The sequence below is a fragment of the Tripterygium wilfordii genome, chromosome 12 (assembly GCF_013401445.1).
Source record: "Tripterygium wilfordii isolate XIE 37 chromosome 12, ASM1340144v1, whole genome shotgun sequence".
NCBI lineage: Eukaryota > Viridiplantae > Streptophyta > Magnoliopsida > Celastrales > Celastraceae > Tripterygium > Tripterygium wilfordii.
In genome coordinates this window covers 10,245,855-10,260,551 of record NC_052243.1, presented here as the reverse complement: position 1 = coordinate 10,260,551, position 14,697 = coordinate 10,245,855, and the positions used below count along the sequence as shown (strand labels likewise).

Below are 14,697 nucleotides of genomic sequence, written 5' to 3'. Positions count from 1 at the left end.
ATCCGACCCGCCCCGCGTTGATTCTCCCCGAACCAAGGCTTGTGCGAGGGCGGGTATGCCTCCCAACCCGCCCCGCTATAGATGTTCATATATATATAACAAAATATAAAAAAATATTTATTTGTCTAAACATATTTTAATTTGATATTATTATTAAAATCACAGTAACACCTAAATACTAAGTCCCTAAACATAATATTATCATACTCTTAATTAGATTAAATAAATGTCAACTTACCCTAAACCCTAAGTTAAATATGACTCTCTAGTCTCTATTCCTAAGTCAATTGAATTGATCTTGATAAAAACATAGGACCTTAAGTTAAATAGGACCCTATACTCCTAAATCCTAATGTCAAAAACCCAAAAGGCCCTAAACCCTAAACCCCAAAAACCTTAAAGACCCTAAACCCTAAAACCCTAAAGGCCTTAAACCCTAAACCTAAGCACTAAACCAAAAATCCATATACCCTAAGATTTTATAAAATAAAGTATAAAATTAAACAATTTAAAACTATAGAAGTGTATAATATAAATTTTAAAATCAATACCCATTAAATAAAACTAAAATTATTTAATTGAGTTAAAAATATAATAGGTGGTATGTAAAGATAATAATTTAATTAGTTGGCAAGTGTAACATAAAAGTAGCTTTGGTTTGTTGGTTAGTCCATTACTCTACCACCTAGAAGTATCAAGTTCAAAACCTAGGATGTGCACTTTAATGTTGAAATTTAATTTTACAATTTTCAAAAATGTTGAATAGGGGCGGGGCGGGGCATGGGAATCCGCGAGGTGGGGACGGAGTGTAAAAGTCGCCTCGACATGAGGGGAGGGGTGGGGGGGCACCACCTGGAGGTGCGGGGTGACCATGATCCGCCCCCGCCCCGTTGCCATCCCTAATGAGAATAGTCACAATTTAACCAGTGACTAGCTAGTAAGACTCCGCATACACATGCATATATTTTAAAGTAGTGGATAAAATGCAAATACATTAACAGCTTGCATAAGTCATTTCTACCCTTATGACCTGGGAAGAGAAACCGCATCCTATGCCCCAAAATTGTCAGAAAAGGTACAAATGAACTCATGAAAGGCACAATGTGTTCAAAATAAGGAAGCAACAAAAACAAAAAGAAAAAGGAAATGGCATCAAAAAAAAATGCAAGGGAAATAATATTCAAACAATGGATAAAGAATAAAGCTGCATGATCAGGAAGAGTAAACGTGCATTTATAGAGCTATATTAAGAGGTTGGCATTGCAAGCTCAACCTGTATCATGTTTGGAATGAAGAAATAATAGGGTGCACATACCGTACTACAAAGACAAATAGTTTTTCCAATCCATTCTATCAATGACATCGATCTGTGGCTATTACTTACACACAAAGGTTAGGTTAATTTTTTTAGTTTCACTAGCTTCTCCACGTAGGTATTTGTTCCTAAGGCTGCTAAGTGTCCAAACTTCACATATTTGCTTGCATCTGACTGAAAAGTTTGGATATCCAAATATAAAATATTTGAAATTTTAACACCATTTCCTTCCAAAACTCCAATGCAAATGTTCTTCACAGTGAAATAAAGCATAAGATTAGCAAAACCAGATGGAACGAACAGTTAGACTAACACCAAAAGAGGGAGAAAAAGAAAAGAAAAAAGAAATGAACTCTCAGTGTCCCAAAAACACCTAATTCCAAAAATTGAATTGGACACAGCCAAGCAAATAGTCTTGAAGTTTTCAGATGATATCAGAACCAACATGAAATACATAAATATATATCAGACAGTATAATCCATATATTTCTGCCTCTTGATTAAAGGTTTGGATATCAAAAAATACGGCATTCAGAATTTAACAAATTTCCTTCAAATGCATTTTTCTTAGCAGCCAAATAAAGCCTAAGATGAGCAAAATCAAATGGAAACTGACAATAAGACTAGGAAACCAAAACTAAAAAAATATATTAAAAAGGAACACCAACTCCCACGTCTAATTTCTGTACTAATCAGGGAGCCCATAAATTTCTACCTCAAAACCCAATCATCCATCAATGAATGAGCAAGCAACCATAAAAACGCCGCAAAAACCTAAGTAGTAAAGAAGTTCTAAATGCATGATTGAAAACTACACGGAAGTCCAAAACACAATGGTAAAACAACTCGTTCTGCACAAAAAACCTAGAATCGCAACTTAATTCCTTCTATTTAGGAAATCGATCTTATTTGAGCCCACATACTGACATACAGACCCTAAACTACACTATATTCGGTTAGATCGTGGACAAGCAAGCCAGATTCAGATCAAAGAAATGTCAGATTTAGTTTCCTATTAGAAAATTGTATAAAATTTGGGGAATATGATTTCTCTTTCTTTTAGGTGCTCATTTCTTTGACTTTGATTTAAGACTTTGTATATATATATATCCCATTCAACCAACCTAATTTATGGTTGCTTGAACCTTTAGAAACCTGATTATTCTAATTTGGCTATTTTATTTACTTATTTATCTATATGGTTATAAATTACTTTCACATTTTCATTCTAGAGAATTTTGGCGACCACAGAACTCCTATTTGTTTCAAAATTTGCAAGAATGCATTCATATGTGGTTTGGTTCTGGAAATAGACTAATTTGTATACTTATCGCTATAACCCTAGCAAGCAAAATATTGGTCAAGACAATTAGGGTTCGCCATAAGTTGGCGAAGACCTTGATACATGCTATGCTTTGAGTAGCATTGGAGAAATTGTGCCATCCTCATCTGACGTGTATGCATAAAAATGTTGGCTAAACTCAGCAGGAATTCTGAGTTTTACGAGGTCCGGCAATGGATGTCTTGCCCTACTCTAAACAGTCTAATGGAGGGACAGTTGCAGTTCTTAGGTCTTCATATACCTCCCAACGAAAAGGTTCATTGGAATTTTCACTCTCTTGAACTGCTTGTTACTGGATGGTATCTAGAGATATGCCTGTGCATGGCATGCTGTCCCTGCAAGCAAAGTGTAAAGGTTTGCACTATAGGTTCCTTTCATATTTACATAGTTTATGCATGATACTGCCACAACTGAAGATTCATTATGGCATTTGCTCTTGTCTAGTAGTATGGAGTTTGTACTTCAGAAACTTGAATATTAGAGAACATAACTCCTTGTATTAAGCATGAGCCTCCCTGCAGTCAAAAGCAATGAGGCTGTTAGATGGTGTCAGCCTAGCAAAATGTTAAGATCTCAACACAGTCAGGGCAGACTCATTAGACATAGAGGTTTCTGCAATATATTAATATACATAAGGATAAGGAGATGAAATTACTAGTAGGGATGAAATTTCGGTTTTTCCCCTTTCTTTGCTAACATACAATGGCTTGCAAGCTCAGAAAATTTTCAAGTATATGCTTCTGTACTGGGAAAATGATCGTTAAAAAGAAGTGCAATAGTTTCTGGACAAGGCATATGTTGTATGCTATTTTATTGAAGTCAGTACCAGAATGTCACCTATACCTGATTCTCCTTCATCTTAGACCCGATTTGGCAGTCTGACATGGATGAGTAGATAGAATAATTCCATCATCTTCAGCCTAATCTATTGTTTTGTTTAAGTAGTACAGAGATCATAATAGTTGCTTCAGGCATGGTATCTGACTCGAAGCTGATAACCAAGTTTGAAAGTGGGGGTCTTGATAATTTATCTGCTCTCACATTAACATGTTTTAGGCCTCTTTCCTACAAATACCTTAGCTTCTCCTTGCCACTTCACTTTTGGTGTGACTTCATGCTTCATAGTTGCATATTCTACCATATTTTTGTGCCCTTCCTTTTTCCTTATATGTCTAAAATTGCTTCTTTCTTTCTGTAAGGTGACAAGTAAGGTTCTTGACCTCTATCTATAGGTTGATGATTATGGGGAATCAGAGAGGAGATAGGGGGTTTTGTTTTGGCGTTTTGTGGTGATGCCTTGTCCTTGGTGGAAAGTAGTAGTTTGCAGGGGATTTTGGTGTTTTTGTGTGCTTTATTTCAATATTTTTATGTCCAAGGAACTGATCATACGATGGAAAAGTTGTTTTGTGGATTCTGAGATTGTGCCAATGGAGCCGTATTCTTGGTGGTCCTGGAATTTAGTGTTCTCCATAAAGGGTTTATAACTTGTTATAAAATACGATCTACTATGTCCCTAACTTGTTCTGGGTTGTGATTGTCTTTTTTATGAATTTGTCCTTGTTTATCATTGAGAAGCAATGTCACAACCCACCCCTGCCTAAGCCTGGTGCATATTGTTTGCTTTTGGCCAATCCGTACCTTTGGCCTAGAAAACGAATTTAAGATTTGATCTATTATATTATGCGCTTTACTTTTTTCCTTAGGCAATGTGGAATTTAGAGCACTGAGCCCCTCACCACTCGGTAACTCGCTCAGCACCATCAAACTTGACATTGCATACACTTGTGCTCCCGTCCACTCAAGTCGGGTGTTACAATATCCCATTCTCAAAGGCTCACGTCCTCATGAGTCCACACCTACAACCCAGGGCCTCAGCTCCAATACCAACTTTAACAGTCTGCCCTTTCGTAGTCTGCTTTGGGATAGTCAAAACCTGAGTCATTTGGCGTAGAAAATGCATTCACTAGGTTAGGAGATTTGATTTATTATATTATGCACTTCACTTCTTCCTGGTATGATATGAAATTTAGATCGCTTAGCTCCTCTGCCACTTACTTGATTGGTTTTTGTGTGAACTTATTAAGACTGGACTCAGGCCAGTCGAGCACTTGCCGTGGGAAATCCTTGCAATTTCCTGTAGTTTTCAGCATCGCCTTCTGATGTATTGAATCGTGTGAGACCTACACTGTTTTTTAAATTTAAAAACCTTAAAGTAGATGGTGTGATGGAACACTGCCTGTAGTGGGGACTGCATGTACCCCGGACTCAGACTCAGGCAACCATGAGTATTTGATGTCGTTTCAATCCGATTACTTCAAAGCTATATATCTTCACATCTACTCGCTGAACAAAGAAGACGACCAAATCTCGTGAGAGGTTCAACAATATTTTTGTGAGCTGTTGATGGCAGCAAGTTTTTCCATTTGTTATTTGAATTGTTTTGTTGGTTTTGGTGGTCCTTTGGTTTGGTCTGCTCTCTAGATATATAACATAGGGGTATTAGTGTCTTTTACTCTTATAAAAACCCAACATAAACAATCCGTCAATATGATACTTTTCATCCCTCAATTATTGGTCGGGTTTCATTTTCGTCCCTTAACTTCTTTTGTTCTCCCTTTTTCATCTCTCAACTATGGGAAAGTATCCCGTTTATCTCTCGAATAAATCCAGCGACGGAAAAATCTTACGTGACATCTTATTGTTTGTCTTATCAAATTTCTTCGACGTGCCACATAGGTACTACGTAAGCATTTCCCGACCCCAATCGCATTTGAAGGATGAAAATAGTACTGTCTAATATTTGAGGAATGAAAATATGAGAAAAAACTTAGGGATTAAAATGAAACTCACTCCATAGGTGAGGAATGAAAAGACCTTTTTGTCTAAAAAATCATGACATATATTTTGAAGAGTTGAATAGTACGGCTTGAACCAACAATGGTCAAATTCTAACCTAACCACAGCTACTGTTTCTTGTACAGTTGTCATTTCCTCTCTATTGTTCTTTTCTATAAATCTTCAGCTTTCCTCCTATAACAACTCTCTCCGCCTTTTCTCTCTCGGCTTGCTTGCCTTCCGAAAGCGTAGGTTTCTCGCTGCGAGGGCTGAAGGTTGGGAGACGAACTCAGCATAACGACAGAATTTCTCTACTTCTTAGCATCGACAATTTCACCACCCAATCGACGCCGCCAGGTACTCTCCTTCCCATTTATGATTTTCGGTTTTTGTTCGAAGAAATCTAAATCTGACATTTCTTTGATCTGAATCTGGCTTGCATGTCCACGATCTAACCGAATATAGTGTAGTTTGGGGTATGTATGTCAGTATGTGGGCTCAAATAAGATCGATTTCCTAAATAGAAGGAATTAAGTTCCGATTCTAGGTTTTTTGTGCAGAACGAGTTGTTTTACCATTGTGTTTTGGACTTCTGTGTAGTTTTCAATCATGCATTTAAAACTTCATTACTAGTTAGGTTTTGCGGCGTTTTTAAAAGATTCTAAGGTTGCTTGCTCATTCATTGATGGATGATTGGGTTTTGAGGTAGAAATTTATGGGCTCCCTGATTCGTGCAGAAATTATACGTGGGAGTTGGTGCTCCTTTTTAATATATTTTTGGTTTCATAGTCTTATTGTCAGTTTCCATTTGATTTTGCTCATCTTAGGCTTTATTTGGCTGCTAAGAAAAATGCATTTGAAAGAAATTTGTAAAATTCTGAATGCTGTATTTTTTGATATCCAAACTTTTAATCAAGAGGCAGAAATATATGGATTATACTGTCCGATATATATTTATGTATTTCATGTTGGTTCTGATATCATCTGAAAACTACAACACTATTTGCTTGACTGCGTCACATTCAATTTTTGGAATTAGGTGTTATTTGAACCATGCCTTCCGAACTAAATTAACATTTAGAGAAGTTTGCAGCCTTTGTAGAGGCTTTTTCCCCCCTTATTTGATTATTGACAATACTGATGCTGGTTTGAGTTAGGCTGTAAACTGTAAAGTGTCTAGCTCAATAATGAAGGACTTGGATTTGGGACACTGAGAATTTATTCCTTTTTTCTTTTCTTTTTCTCCCTGTTTTGGTGTTAGTCTAACTGTTCGTTCCCTTTGGTTTTGCTAATCTTATGCTTTATTTCACTGTGAAGAACGTTTGCATTGGAGTTTTGGGAGGAAATGGTGTTAAAATTTCAAATGTTTTATATTTGGATATCCAAACTTTTCAATCAGATGCAAGCAAATGTGTGAAGTTTGGACACTTAGCAGCCTTAGGAACAAATAGCTACGTGGAGAAGCTAGTGAAACTAAAAAACTTAACCTAACCTTTGTGTGTAAGTAATAGCCACAGATCAATGTCATTGATAGCATGGATTTGAAAAACTATTCGTCTTTGTAGTAGGGTATGTGCACCCTATTATTTCTTCATTCCAAACATGATACAGGTCAAGCTTGCAATGCCAACCTCTTAATATAGCTCCATAAATGCATGTTTACTCTTCCTGATCATGCAGCTTATTCTTTATCCATTGTTTAAATATTATTTTCCTTGCATTTTTTTTATGCCATTTCCTTTTTTTTTTATTGCTTCCTTATTTTAAACGCCTTGTGCATTTCATGAGTTCATTTGTACCTATTCTGACAATTTTGGGGCATAGGATGTAGTTTCTCTTCCCAGGTCATAAGGGTAGAAATGACTTATGCAAACTGTTAATGTATTTGCATTTTATCCCCTACTTTAAAATATATGCATGTGCATGTGGAGTCTTACTAGCTACTCGCTGGTTAAATTGTGACTATTCTCATTAGGTTTTTAGATGAATTTCTTTATTGAGCATAGATCATCTTATATCTTTCCCATTATTGTGGTGACAGTATTCTATCTGTGCTATATTTTTTATGGCTTCTACTGCAATGGCCTCTATTCGATATGCTCCAGAGGATCCTACTCTTCCCAAGCCATGGAGAGGTCTAGTAGACGGTAAAACTGGGTATATTTACTTTTGGAATCCAGAGACCAATATCACTCAATATGAGAGGCCTATGAGCTCGGCTGTGCCACTCAAACCTTCCTCATTTTCTGTAAGTTCTTCAGTTCAAGTTCAGCAATCTTCTCAAGGACAATACAGGGGCTACATTCCTGAAAAGGAAGATGATAGGTATAATGGAGACAAAGATGTTGGGTCAAAATTTGAGGGAGGTTCAAGGGGTAATCAGGTAATTGCAATCTGCGGTAAACAAAATCATTATGCTTTCTTCCTGATCCTTGCTTGACATGGAATTGAATTTTTGTGCACAATTTAACTGTAGATTACCGGAATATTCTGGTTGGGCTTTCTTTTATGAATATTATACCTCTTTCCACCTCAACTGATTCTGCCAGCTGTGTTTCTCATACCTTTCCACACTTATTATTAATTGTTACGTTTTTTCCGTTAAAATTTCCCCACTAGGGTATGAGGGGCGGACTAACTCAATCTCACAATGATGCAAATGGGACTATAGCTGCTGTACATGGAGGATCTACTAGAGGGTATGGATCATCGGATGGAGGAAGTAGTTTATCTGTGGAGGCTTATCGTCGTCGGCACGAAATCACTGTTATTGTGAGTGTCTAATAGTAATTAGTGTTTTAGAATTTATTTATTTTGTGGATTGCCAAGTTCTTGTTGCTAGGTGTATTCCCCTTATTTATATTTTTGCCCTGCATTCTTATTCTCTTATTTGTAATGTTGATGATTTTTCACTACTTCTGTTGACAGGGAGGTGAAGTGCCTGCCCCTTTTACGTCTTTTGAAGCCACTGGTTTTCCTCCTGAGATTCTTCGAGAGGTACTGGCTTATATATTTTGTTTTCTTGTTTTCCTTTTTTGATCTTGTATTGATAGCTCAGTGTCCAAGTAAGTTGCCAAACTTATGGACTATTATTGTAAAAAGTTCTGTAACTGATGGAGGACCAATATTAAGATTTAGACTTATGTTACTCTTTTTTTGCTATCTTTACTTTTTTTTGTCGCAGGTGCGATATTTGCTCCTGTGAGGAGCTAATGTCGTACGCTGTGGTGCCCTCTGTTTGGGGGCCTTGCTTATTATTTGGAGCGGTGAATGGTGGACCAATTTTGGTGGTGGGCGTTCCGAATCACCCAAGTTCGTGGCCAGGACTGCTGTTGGTGATGATTCAGTCTGCCACGGTCCAAACGGAAGAAGAGGCCTCCTCCTGCTGTTGCTTGCATCGCAAGCCTTGGCTCACTGCATAGGGGGGGATGATGCTTCTTCTGCCATTAGCCACTCCTATATGAGTCTAAAGAATACAAACCAGAAATATTGAAGCCAGTACCTCGCTTATGGTGTTACTGGAATTTTTCTTCCGCCTTTTCCAGGTACAGAATGCTGGCTTCTCTGCCCCTACTCCAATTCAGGCACAATCATGGCCTGTTGCTTTGCAAAGTCGAGATATAGTGGCCATTGCTAAAACTGGCTCTGGGAAGACTCTGGGTTACTTAATTCCAGGATTCATTAATCTCAAGCGCAGCCGTAATAACCCTCAGATGGGTCCAACTGTGTTGGTGTTGTCACCAACGAGGGAGTTGGCGACCCAGATTCAAGATGAAGCTGTGAAGTTTGGGAAGTCGTCAAGAATTTCTTGCACAGTGCGTTGCGCATGTCTTTGTCTTCTCTCTCTCTCCCTCTCTCTTTCTCACACACAAAAAAAAGTCAATTATTATTTTTCTTTGTAGTTCTTAATTTGCATTTCCATGTGTTTTTTGTGTTTATATTTAATATATTTTTTTGCTACAGAGAGCTGGTCTTGCTGTATGTTAGGGTTACAATTCTCTCCCTCATGTTTTAAGTAATGCATTTGTTCAAAGTCACTTGTTTTTAATAATATTCCTGCCTGCAATTTTACGGGCATACCTCATATCTTCCTTAATTTGCAGTTAGAACAATGTAACCCTCCTGCCTGTTCTTTTAGTCCCTTCCATGCTGCAGTGGAGTTTTGAAATTGCTAGCATTTTAGGAAGTAAATAATAATGACTGCCAAGATAAAAGTTTTATTAAAAAAATTTCAACCCTTTTCTCCGACCCTAACCACCAATAAAGGAATGGAAAAAAAGCGGAGAGCTGCTAAAACAGGACTAAAACTTTGGTAACCCTAACCCCAATTGCAAAATGATATGGATGGTAGTGTTGTTTCTCTGATACTTTGCAATTCTGGAATGGTGCTGATCCCTGATGAATCAAGCGTATTTTTGTTGTTACTGTTTTTTGCTAATGAGAGGAATATTATTTTTTAAGTTTTCGATGTTCGGAAAATAGTAGTAGTTTGTGTATATTCCATGCTGTGTTTCTGATGCTACATATATGTTTTGTACTGGTTGAAGTGTGTTTATGGCGGAGCACCTAAGGGTCCCCAATTACGTGATCTAGATAGAGGAACTGATATTGTAGTCGCTACTCCTGGCCGCTTGAATGATATTCTCGAGATGAAGAGAGTTAGCCTTCATCAAGTTTCTTACCTTGTGCTGGATGAGGCTGATCGCATGTTGGACATGGGTTTTGAACCTCAGATAAGAAAGATTGTTAAGGAGGTGCCTGCTCGTCGCCAAACTCTTATGTACACAGCCACTTGGCCAAAGGAAGTTCGGAAAATTGCAGCAGATTTGCTTGTGAATCCTGTTCAGGTTAATATTGGGAATGTCGATGAGCTCGTGGCTAATAAGTCGATCACGCAGGTACAAACTCTGATCTTAAAAGAATTTCTATGGATTGGTACTTTTTTAAGCCCCTTGGACAGGCAATTCTCTGTTAACGTCATTGTTTGTTATACACAGGGTTATTGACTAAGTTACTAGAGTGTCCTTTTTTCTTGTAGTATATCGAGGTACTGCCACCCATGGAGAAACACAGACGGCTGGAGCAAATATTACGGTCTCAAGAACCTGGGTCAAAGATAATTATTTTCTGTTCAACCAAGAAAATGTGTGATCAACTAGCTCGCAACCTTACCCGTCAATTTGGAGCTGCAGCCATTCATGGAGATAAGTCACAGACTGATAGAGATTACGTGCTGAGTCAATTCCGTACTGGGAGATCTCCAGTGCTTGTTGCAACTGATGTCGCTGCTAGAGGACTGGACGTAAAGGACATCAGGTAGGACTAGCCATCTTCTAGGAAGTTCTAGTAGATGTTTGGAATGTTTAGACATGTCAGTTCATGGACACCTATGGACGATCATGTTCTGGGTTCCTTATTTGATGGTGTCGAGTGTTAATCTCTGTTTTATATTTTGCTTCAAGTATGGAGTGGATAACATGGTTGTGGAATGTGGAATATACCCAAGAGATGGTTGTAGAGGGCTTACAAGGTCAAAATCCTTATTTTTATTTAGTGGATTAGGTGTTAGAGATTTTCATAAAATCTTTTGACTTAATCTAAAACTTCATTCCTTGGAAGTTGAAGTTTCTGCCTGAGTGAAGCAAGGTACTACTTAGAAAAAATTAAGTCATCAGAGTAGTATTTGTTATCCCACATACAAGGATTCTGTTGGCTGTAGTATCATCTTCCTGCAAGGCTCTGATGAACCTCTTCTATTAGTTCTTTAAAAATATGAGCGCCTTCAACTGAGAGGAATCTTTGATGTGGATTTTGGCATTTCAGATATTTAGTACAGTGTCTTTTGACTCAAACCAACCATTGTAAATAGCATGTTCTTCTGGATGTACTCTGTTATGTGTTTGTGTTTGCAATCAGTGGCTCTCCTTGGTGCTATTCCCTTTCTAAAGTTTCTGTTAAGCGATTTTAAGACATCCTGTAGTAGAAAGCATTTAAGCGAAGTTTAGCTGCTTCCATTGATTTATTCTAATACTATGAGTACGTTTATAATATGCCCTCCACTTTCATTTAAAGTTAGCTTTATTCATGTAGTCCTATCTTTTCAGAATTGGTGAAGATATTTATATGGTAAATTGGTTACGACATTTGGGGTTGATATTTTTGCAGGGTTGTTGTCAACTACGACTTCCCCACTGGAGTTGAGGACTATGTTCACAGGATTGGGAGGACTGGGAGGGCCGGTGCCACTGGAGTGGCTTACACTTTCTTCAGTGACCAGGATGCAAAACATGCTTCAGATCTCATCAAAGTTTTGGAAGGGGCAAACCAGCAAGTCCCTTCAGAAATTCGTGGAATGGCTTCTCGCGGTGGTGGCATGGTAAGGGCTAGGCGTTGGGCTTCTGGTGATGGAGGCCATGGTGGGGGAAGTGACTTTGGTTATGGTGGAAGGGGTTCAAGTTACTCTTCTGGCAGGGCAGAAAGAGGTGGAGGTCGTGGATATGGCCGTGAGTCCCGCGATAGGTATGTAATATGTTGTTTCTTTGTTGAATTTTCAAACTTGAATTTCCCTGATATGTAATGTGATGGTGGTTTTTTTTCTTGCTTGTATTGATGTTTTTCTTCCGTTTAGTTTAATAATATTTGTCTTGTATTTTATCTTTGGCTTTGAGCAAATTCTCACAATATTCACTGAAAATACTTCATAGTAAGAAGGAAAGAAATAAAGCAGAAACTACTTCATAGTTAGATTAGATGTGAAAAAATGTAGAAAAGACAAGTACATCTTCCCAAAGTTGTGGAAAATAAAGATTTGATCACGTGGTTGACACACTATTCTATGACCAGATGATTGACAACATCATGTGAAAGAGCCAAATGAATGTCGAAAATATGGGATGAGAAGATACAAATACAGTAAGAGGGTTCTTCTATCCTTCCCCTTTCTTCAATGAATGATGCATTTTCTATAAGGAAATACCAAGTGTGTAAGAATCAAGTGCCAAGCAAAAGATTCAGTCAAATGTCATTTTGCATACTTGTTTCTTTGTTAATGACCTAGTGTTGAATTGTTGATGTCTCATGTGATTTTGAAATGCTTAAATGCTCTATTGAAATTAGAACCAAGGATGTTGAGATGCATACTAATGAAGGCCTTGTGTTATGTACTTGCAGGTATGACCGCAGTTATTTTGGTGGTAATGATAGAGGCCGTAGTCGCAGTAGGAGCCCTGAACGGTTTGACGGGGCTCAATCCAAACGGGAACGGTCTCCAGTGCGGAGTTTCCACCAGGCAATGATGGAAGGGGGCCGGTCAATGGCTCAAAACCATCTGGTGCCACCATACAAAAGTGACGATGCAAAGGACTACAGAAATTCTGCAAAATCATGGAGTCCTAAAAAAGATGATGGGGGATTTGTTGACCGGCCACAGTTTGGGGATGAAGAAGAGGAAGGCAGAATTGAAGGTGATGGCCTCTTACCTCCAGTTGAGGGTGGTATGTAGAGGGGAGCAGATGGATCCTTTACTCTTCGAATGTTACCTGGTTGTACTAATACTACTTTTAATGATCACGTTTTTAACTGGCATGTATTTTTTGGATTTAATCCCCTTTTCATAAAAAGGGAAGGAGGTAGTCAGGTGGGGAAGAGCAACTGGATAGTGAGGGATGTAGGGTAATCCAAACGCAAATTTTGGTTTTTGGGTGATTTCTGCCTTTTGGAGATCTGGATGGTGGAAGTATCTTACTGTTGGTTTCCCCTTCTTTTTGGCTAATAGGTGGAAAATCAGCTTACTGAATTGTGTCTAATGTAATCTTTACTAAACTAGAACTAGTACCATGTATTACATTGACATGTGCGGGTGCAAATGTAAATTTAACATTGACAGAAAACTTGTGTTGTTGGAGTGTAGTTTTTCCCTTCCTTTTTGAGTACTAAATTGTATAGAGTTGGTAACTCTTGTGGAGACTTGCTACTGATTTTTCCCAAGAAGTATTCTAGATTGTTGGTGCAGATTTTTTTTATTTTTTTTTGGATCAGCATAAGCTGCACTATTGATTATTGAATTTTTCAGTTCATAGAAGCCTTTCAGGATTTACTTGCATGTCGGGTTTGAATTTGTTAGTTACTTGTACGGGCAGGGGTTATGTGCCACGATTTGATTGTTTGTTTGGTTGCTCCTGCTCCTGCGTTTACATCCTATCTTTTACTAAGTACATTTCGTTAACTCTTTAAAAACACACTAGAGTGGGGTATATTTAGTAAAAAAATGGGGTGCATTTAATGTTTATCATTTTTTTTAAATCCGGATGGCTGTTGGGCCTGGCACTAACCGACGAGGGAGTTGACTACGCAGATACAAGACGAAGCTGTGAAGTTTGGGAAGTCATCCAAAATTTCTTGCACCGTGGGCAGGCCGTCTCTCTCTCTCTCTGTACAGTCTCTTTTATCATCTTTCTTTGTATCTGTTACTGTGGATTTCTATATGTGTTTTGTGTATTTGTCCTGTGTCTATTAATTTATTTATTTGGCTACAGAGAGTGGTCTTATTGGTATGTTAATTAGTGTTACAATTGTCTGTCATGTTTGTAGCAATGCATTTTCACCCAAAAACACGTTTTTTTGATTGCATTCTTGCCTGCATTTTTATTGGTGTATAGTTGATCCCTGATAAATAAAAGTGTATTGTTTTAGTTACTGTCATTTGCTAATGAGAGGAATATAATATTTTTAAATCGAGTAGTATTTTGTGGATATTCCATGTTGTGTTTCAGATGCTAGTTATATGTTTTGGTGTTGGTTTTTGTGCAGGTTGGTTGTCAACCATGACTTTCTTGCTGGAGTTGGAGGATTAAGGAGTATTTTAGTTGCTGTTTGATAAGGCGTTGGTTCTGCTGTGACAAGATGGATAGTCAAAATGACTTTTGAAAATTTTGAAGCTTGTGACCACTGACCACTACTGACCATCATTTGGGCTTTTGAACTCTCGTTAGGGTTTGGGATTTCCTTAAACAGATTGAGGGGAGGTCCAGTGTTAAAAAACACTGGACTCTTTCGGTGCATTCCTCTAGCTGTCAGATTAATCTGACGGTTAACAAAATAATTTATTTTTTATTTTTTAACACCTTTCCCAATCAAAAAAATCTCGAAGTCTTCTCTCCTTTTCTTTTCTTCTCAATCTCTCTCTTTACTTTCTTCTTCCAAGATC

The 14,697-nt window shown here is 38.0% G+C and overlaps 1 protein-coding gene across 2 annotated transcripts; it reads left to right on the top strand.

Moving 5' to 3' along the window:
* Window positions 1-5,691: 5,691 nt before the first annotated feature.
* LOC120010819 (DEAD-box ATP-dependent RNA helicase 14) lies at window positions 5,692-13,502 on the top strand. Of its 2 annotated transcripts, none has more exons than XM_038861701.1 (9): window positions 5,692-5,849; window positions 7,534-7,875; window positions 8,112-8,264; window positions 8,421-8,489; window positions 9,038-9,307; window positions 10,040-10,390; window positions 10,531-10,808; window positions 11,658-12,011; window positions 12,663-13,502. In XM_038861701.1, the coding sequence occupies exons 2-9, from the start codon at window positions 7,558-7,560 to the stop codon at window positions 12,991-12,993; spliced, it is 2,124 nt and encodes a 707-aa protein (XP_038717629.1). In that variant the 5' UTR covers window positions 5,692-5,849; window positions 7,534-7,557; the 3' UTR covers window positions 12,994-13,502. The 2 variants fall into 2 exon arrangements, with proteins under 2 accessions (XP_038717629.1, XP_038717628.1); XM_038861700.1 differs by having other exon boundaries at window positions 5,693-5,863; window positions 7,532-7,875.
* The last annotated feature ends 1,195 nt before the right edge of the window (window positions 13,503-14,697 follow it).

Bases quoted from the DNA above. Each gene is read 5' to 3' on its own strand.
- LOC120010819 (XM_038861701.1), top strand. From the start codon at position 7,558: ATGGCTTCTACTGCAATGGCCTCTATTCGATATGCTCCAGAGGATCCT. The intron at 7,876-8,111 runs GTAATTGCAATC...TTTCCCCACTAG, and splicing joins GAGGTTCAAGGGGTAATCAG to GGTATGAGGGGCGGACTAAC. The intron at 9,308-10,039 runs GTGCGTTGCGCA...TACTGGTTGAAG, and splicing joins CGTCAAGAATTTCTTGCACA to TGTGTTTATGGCGGAGCACC.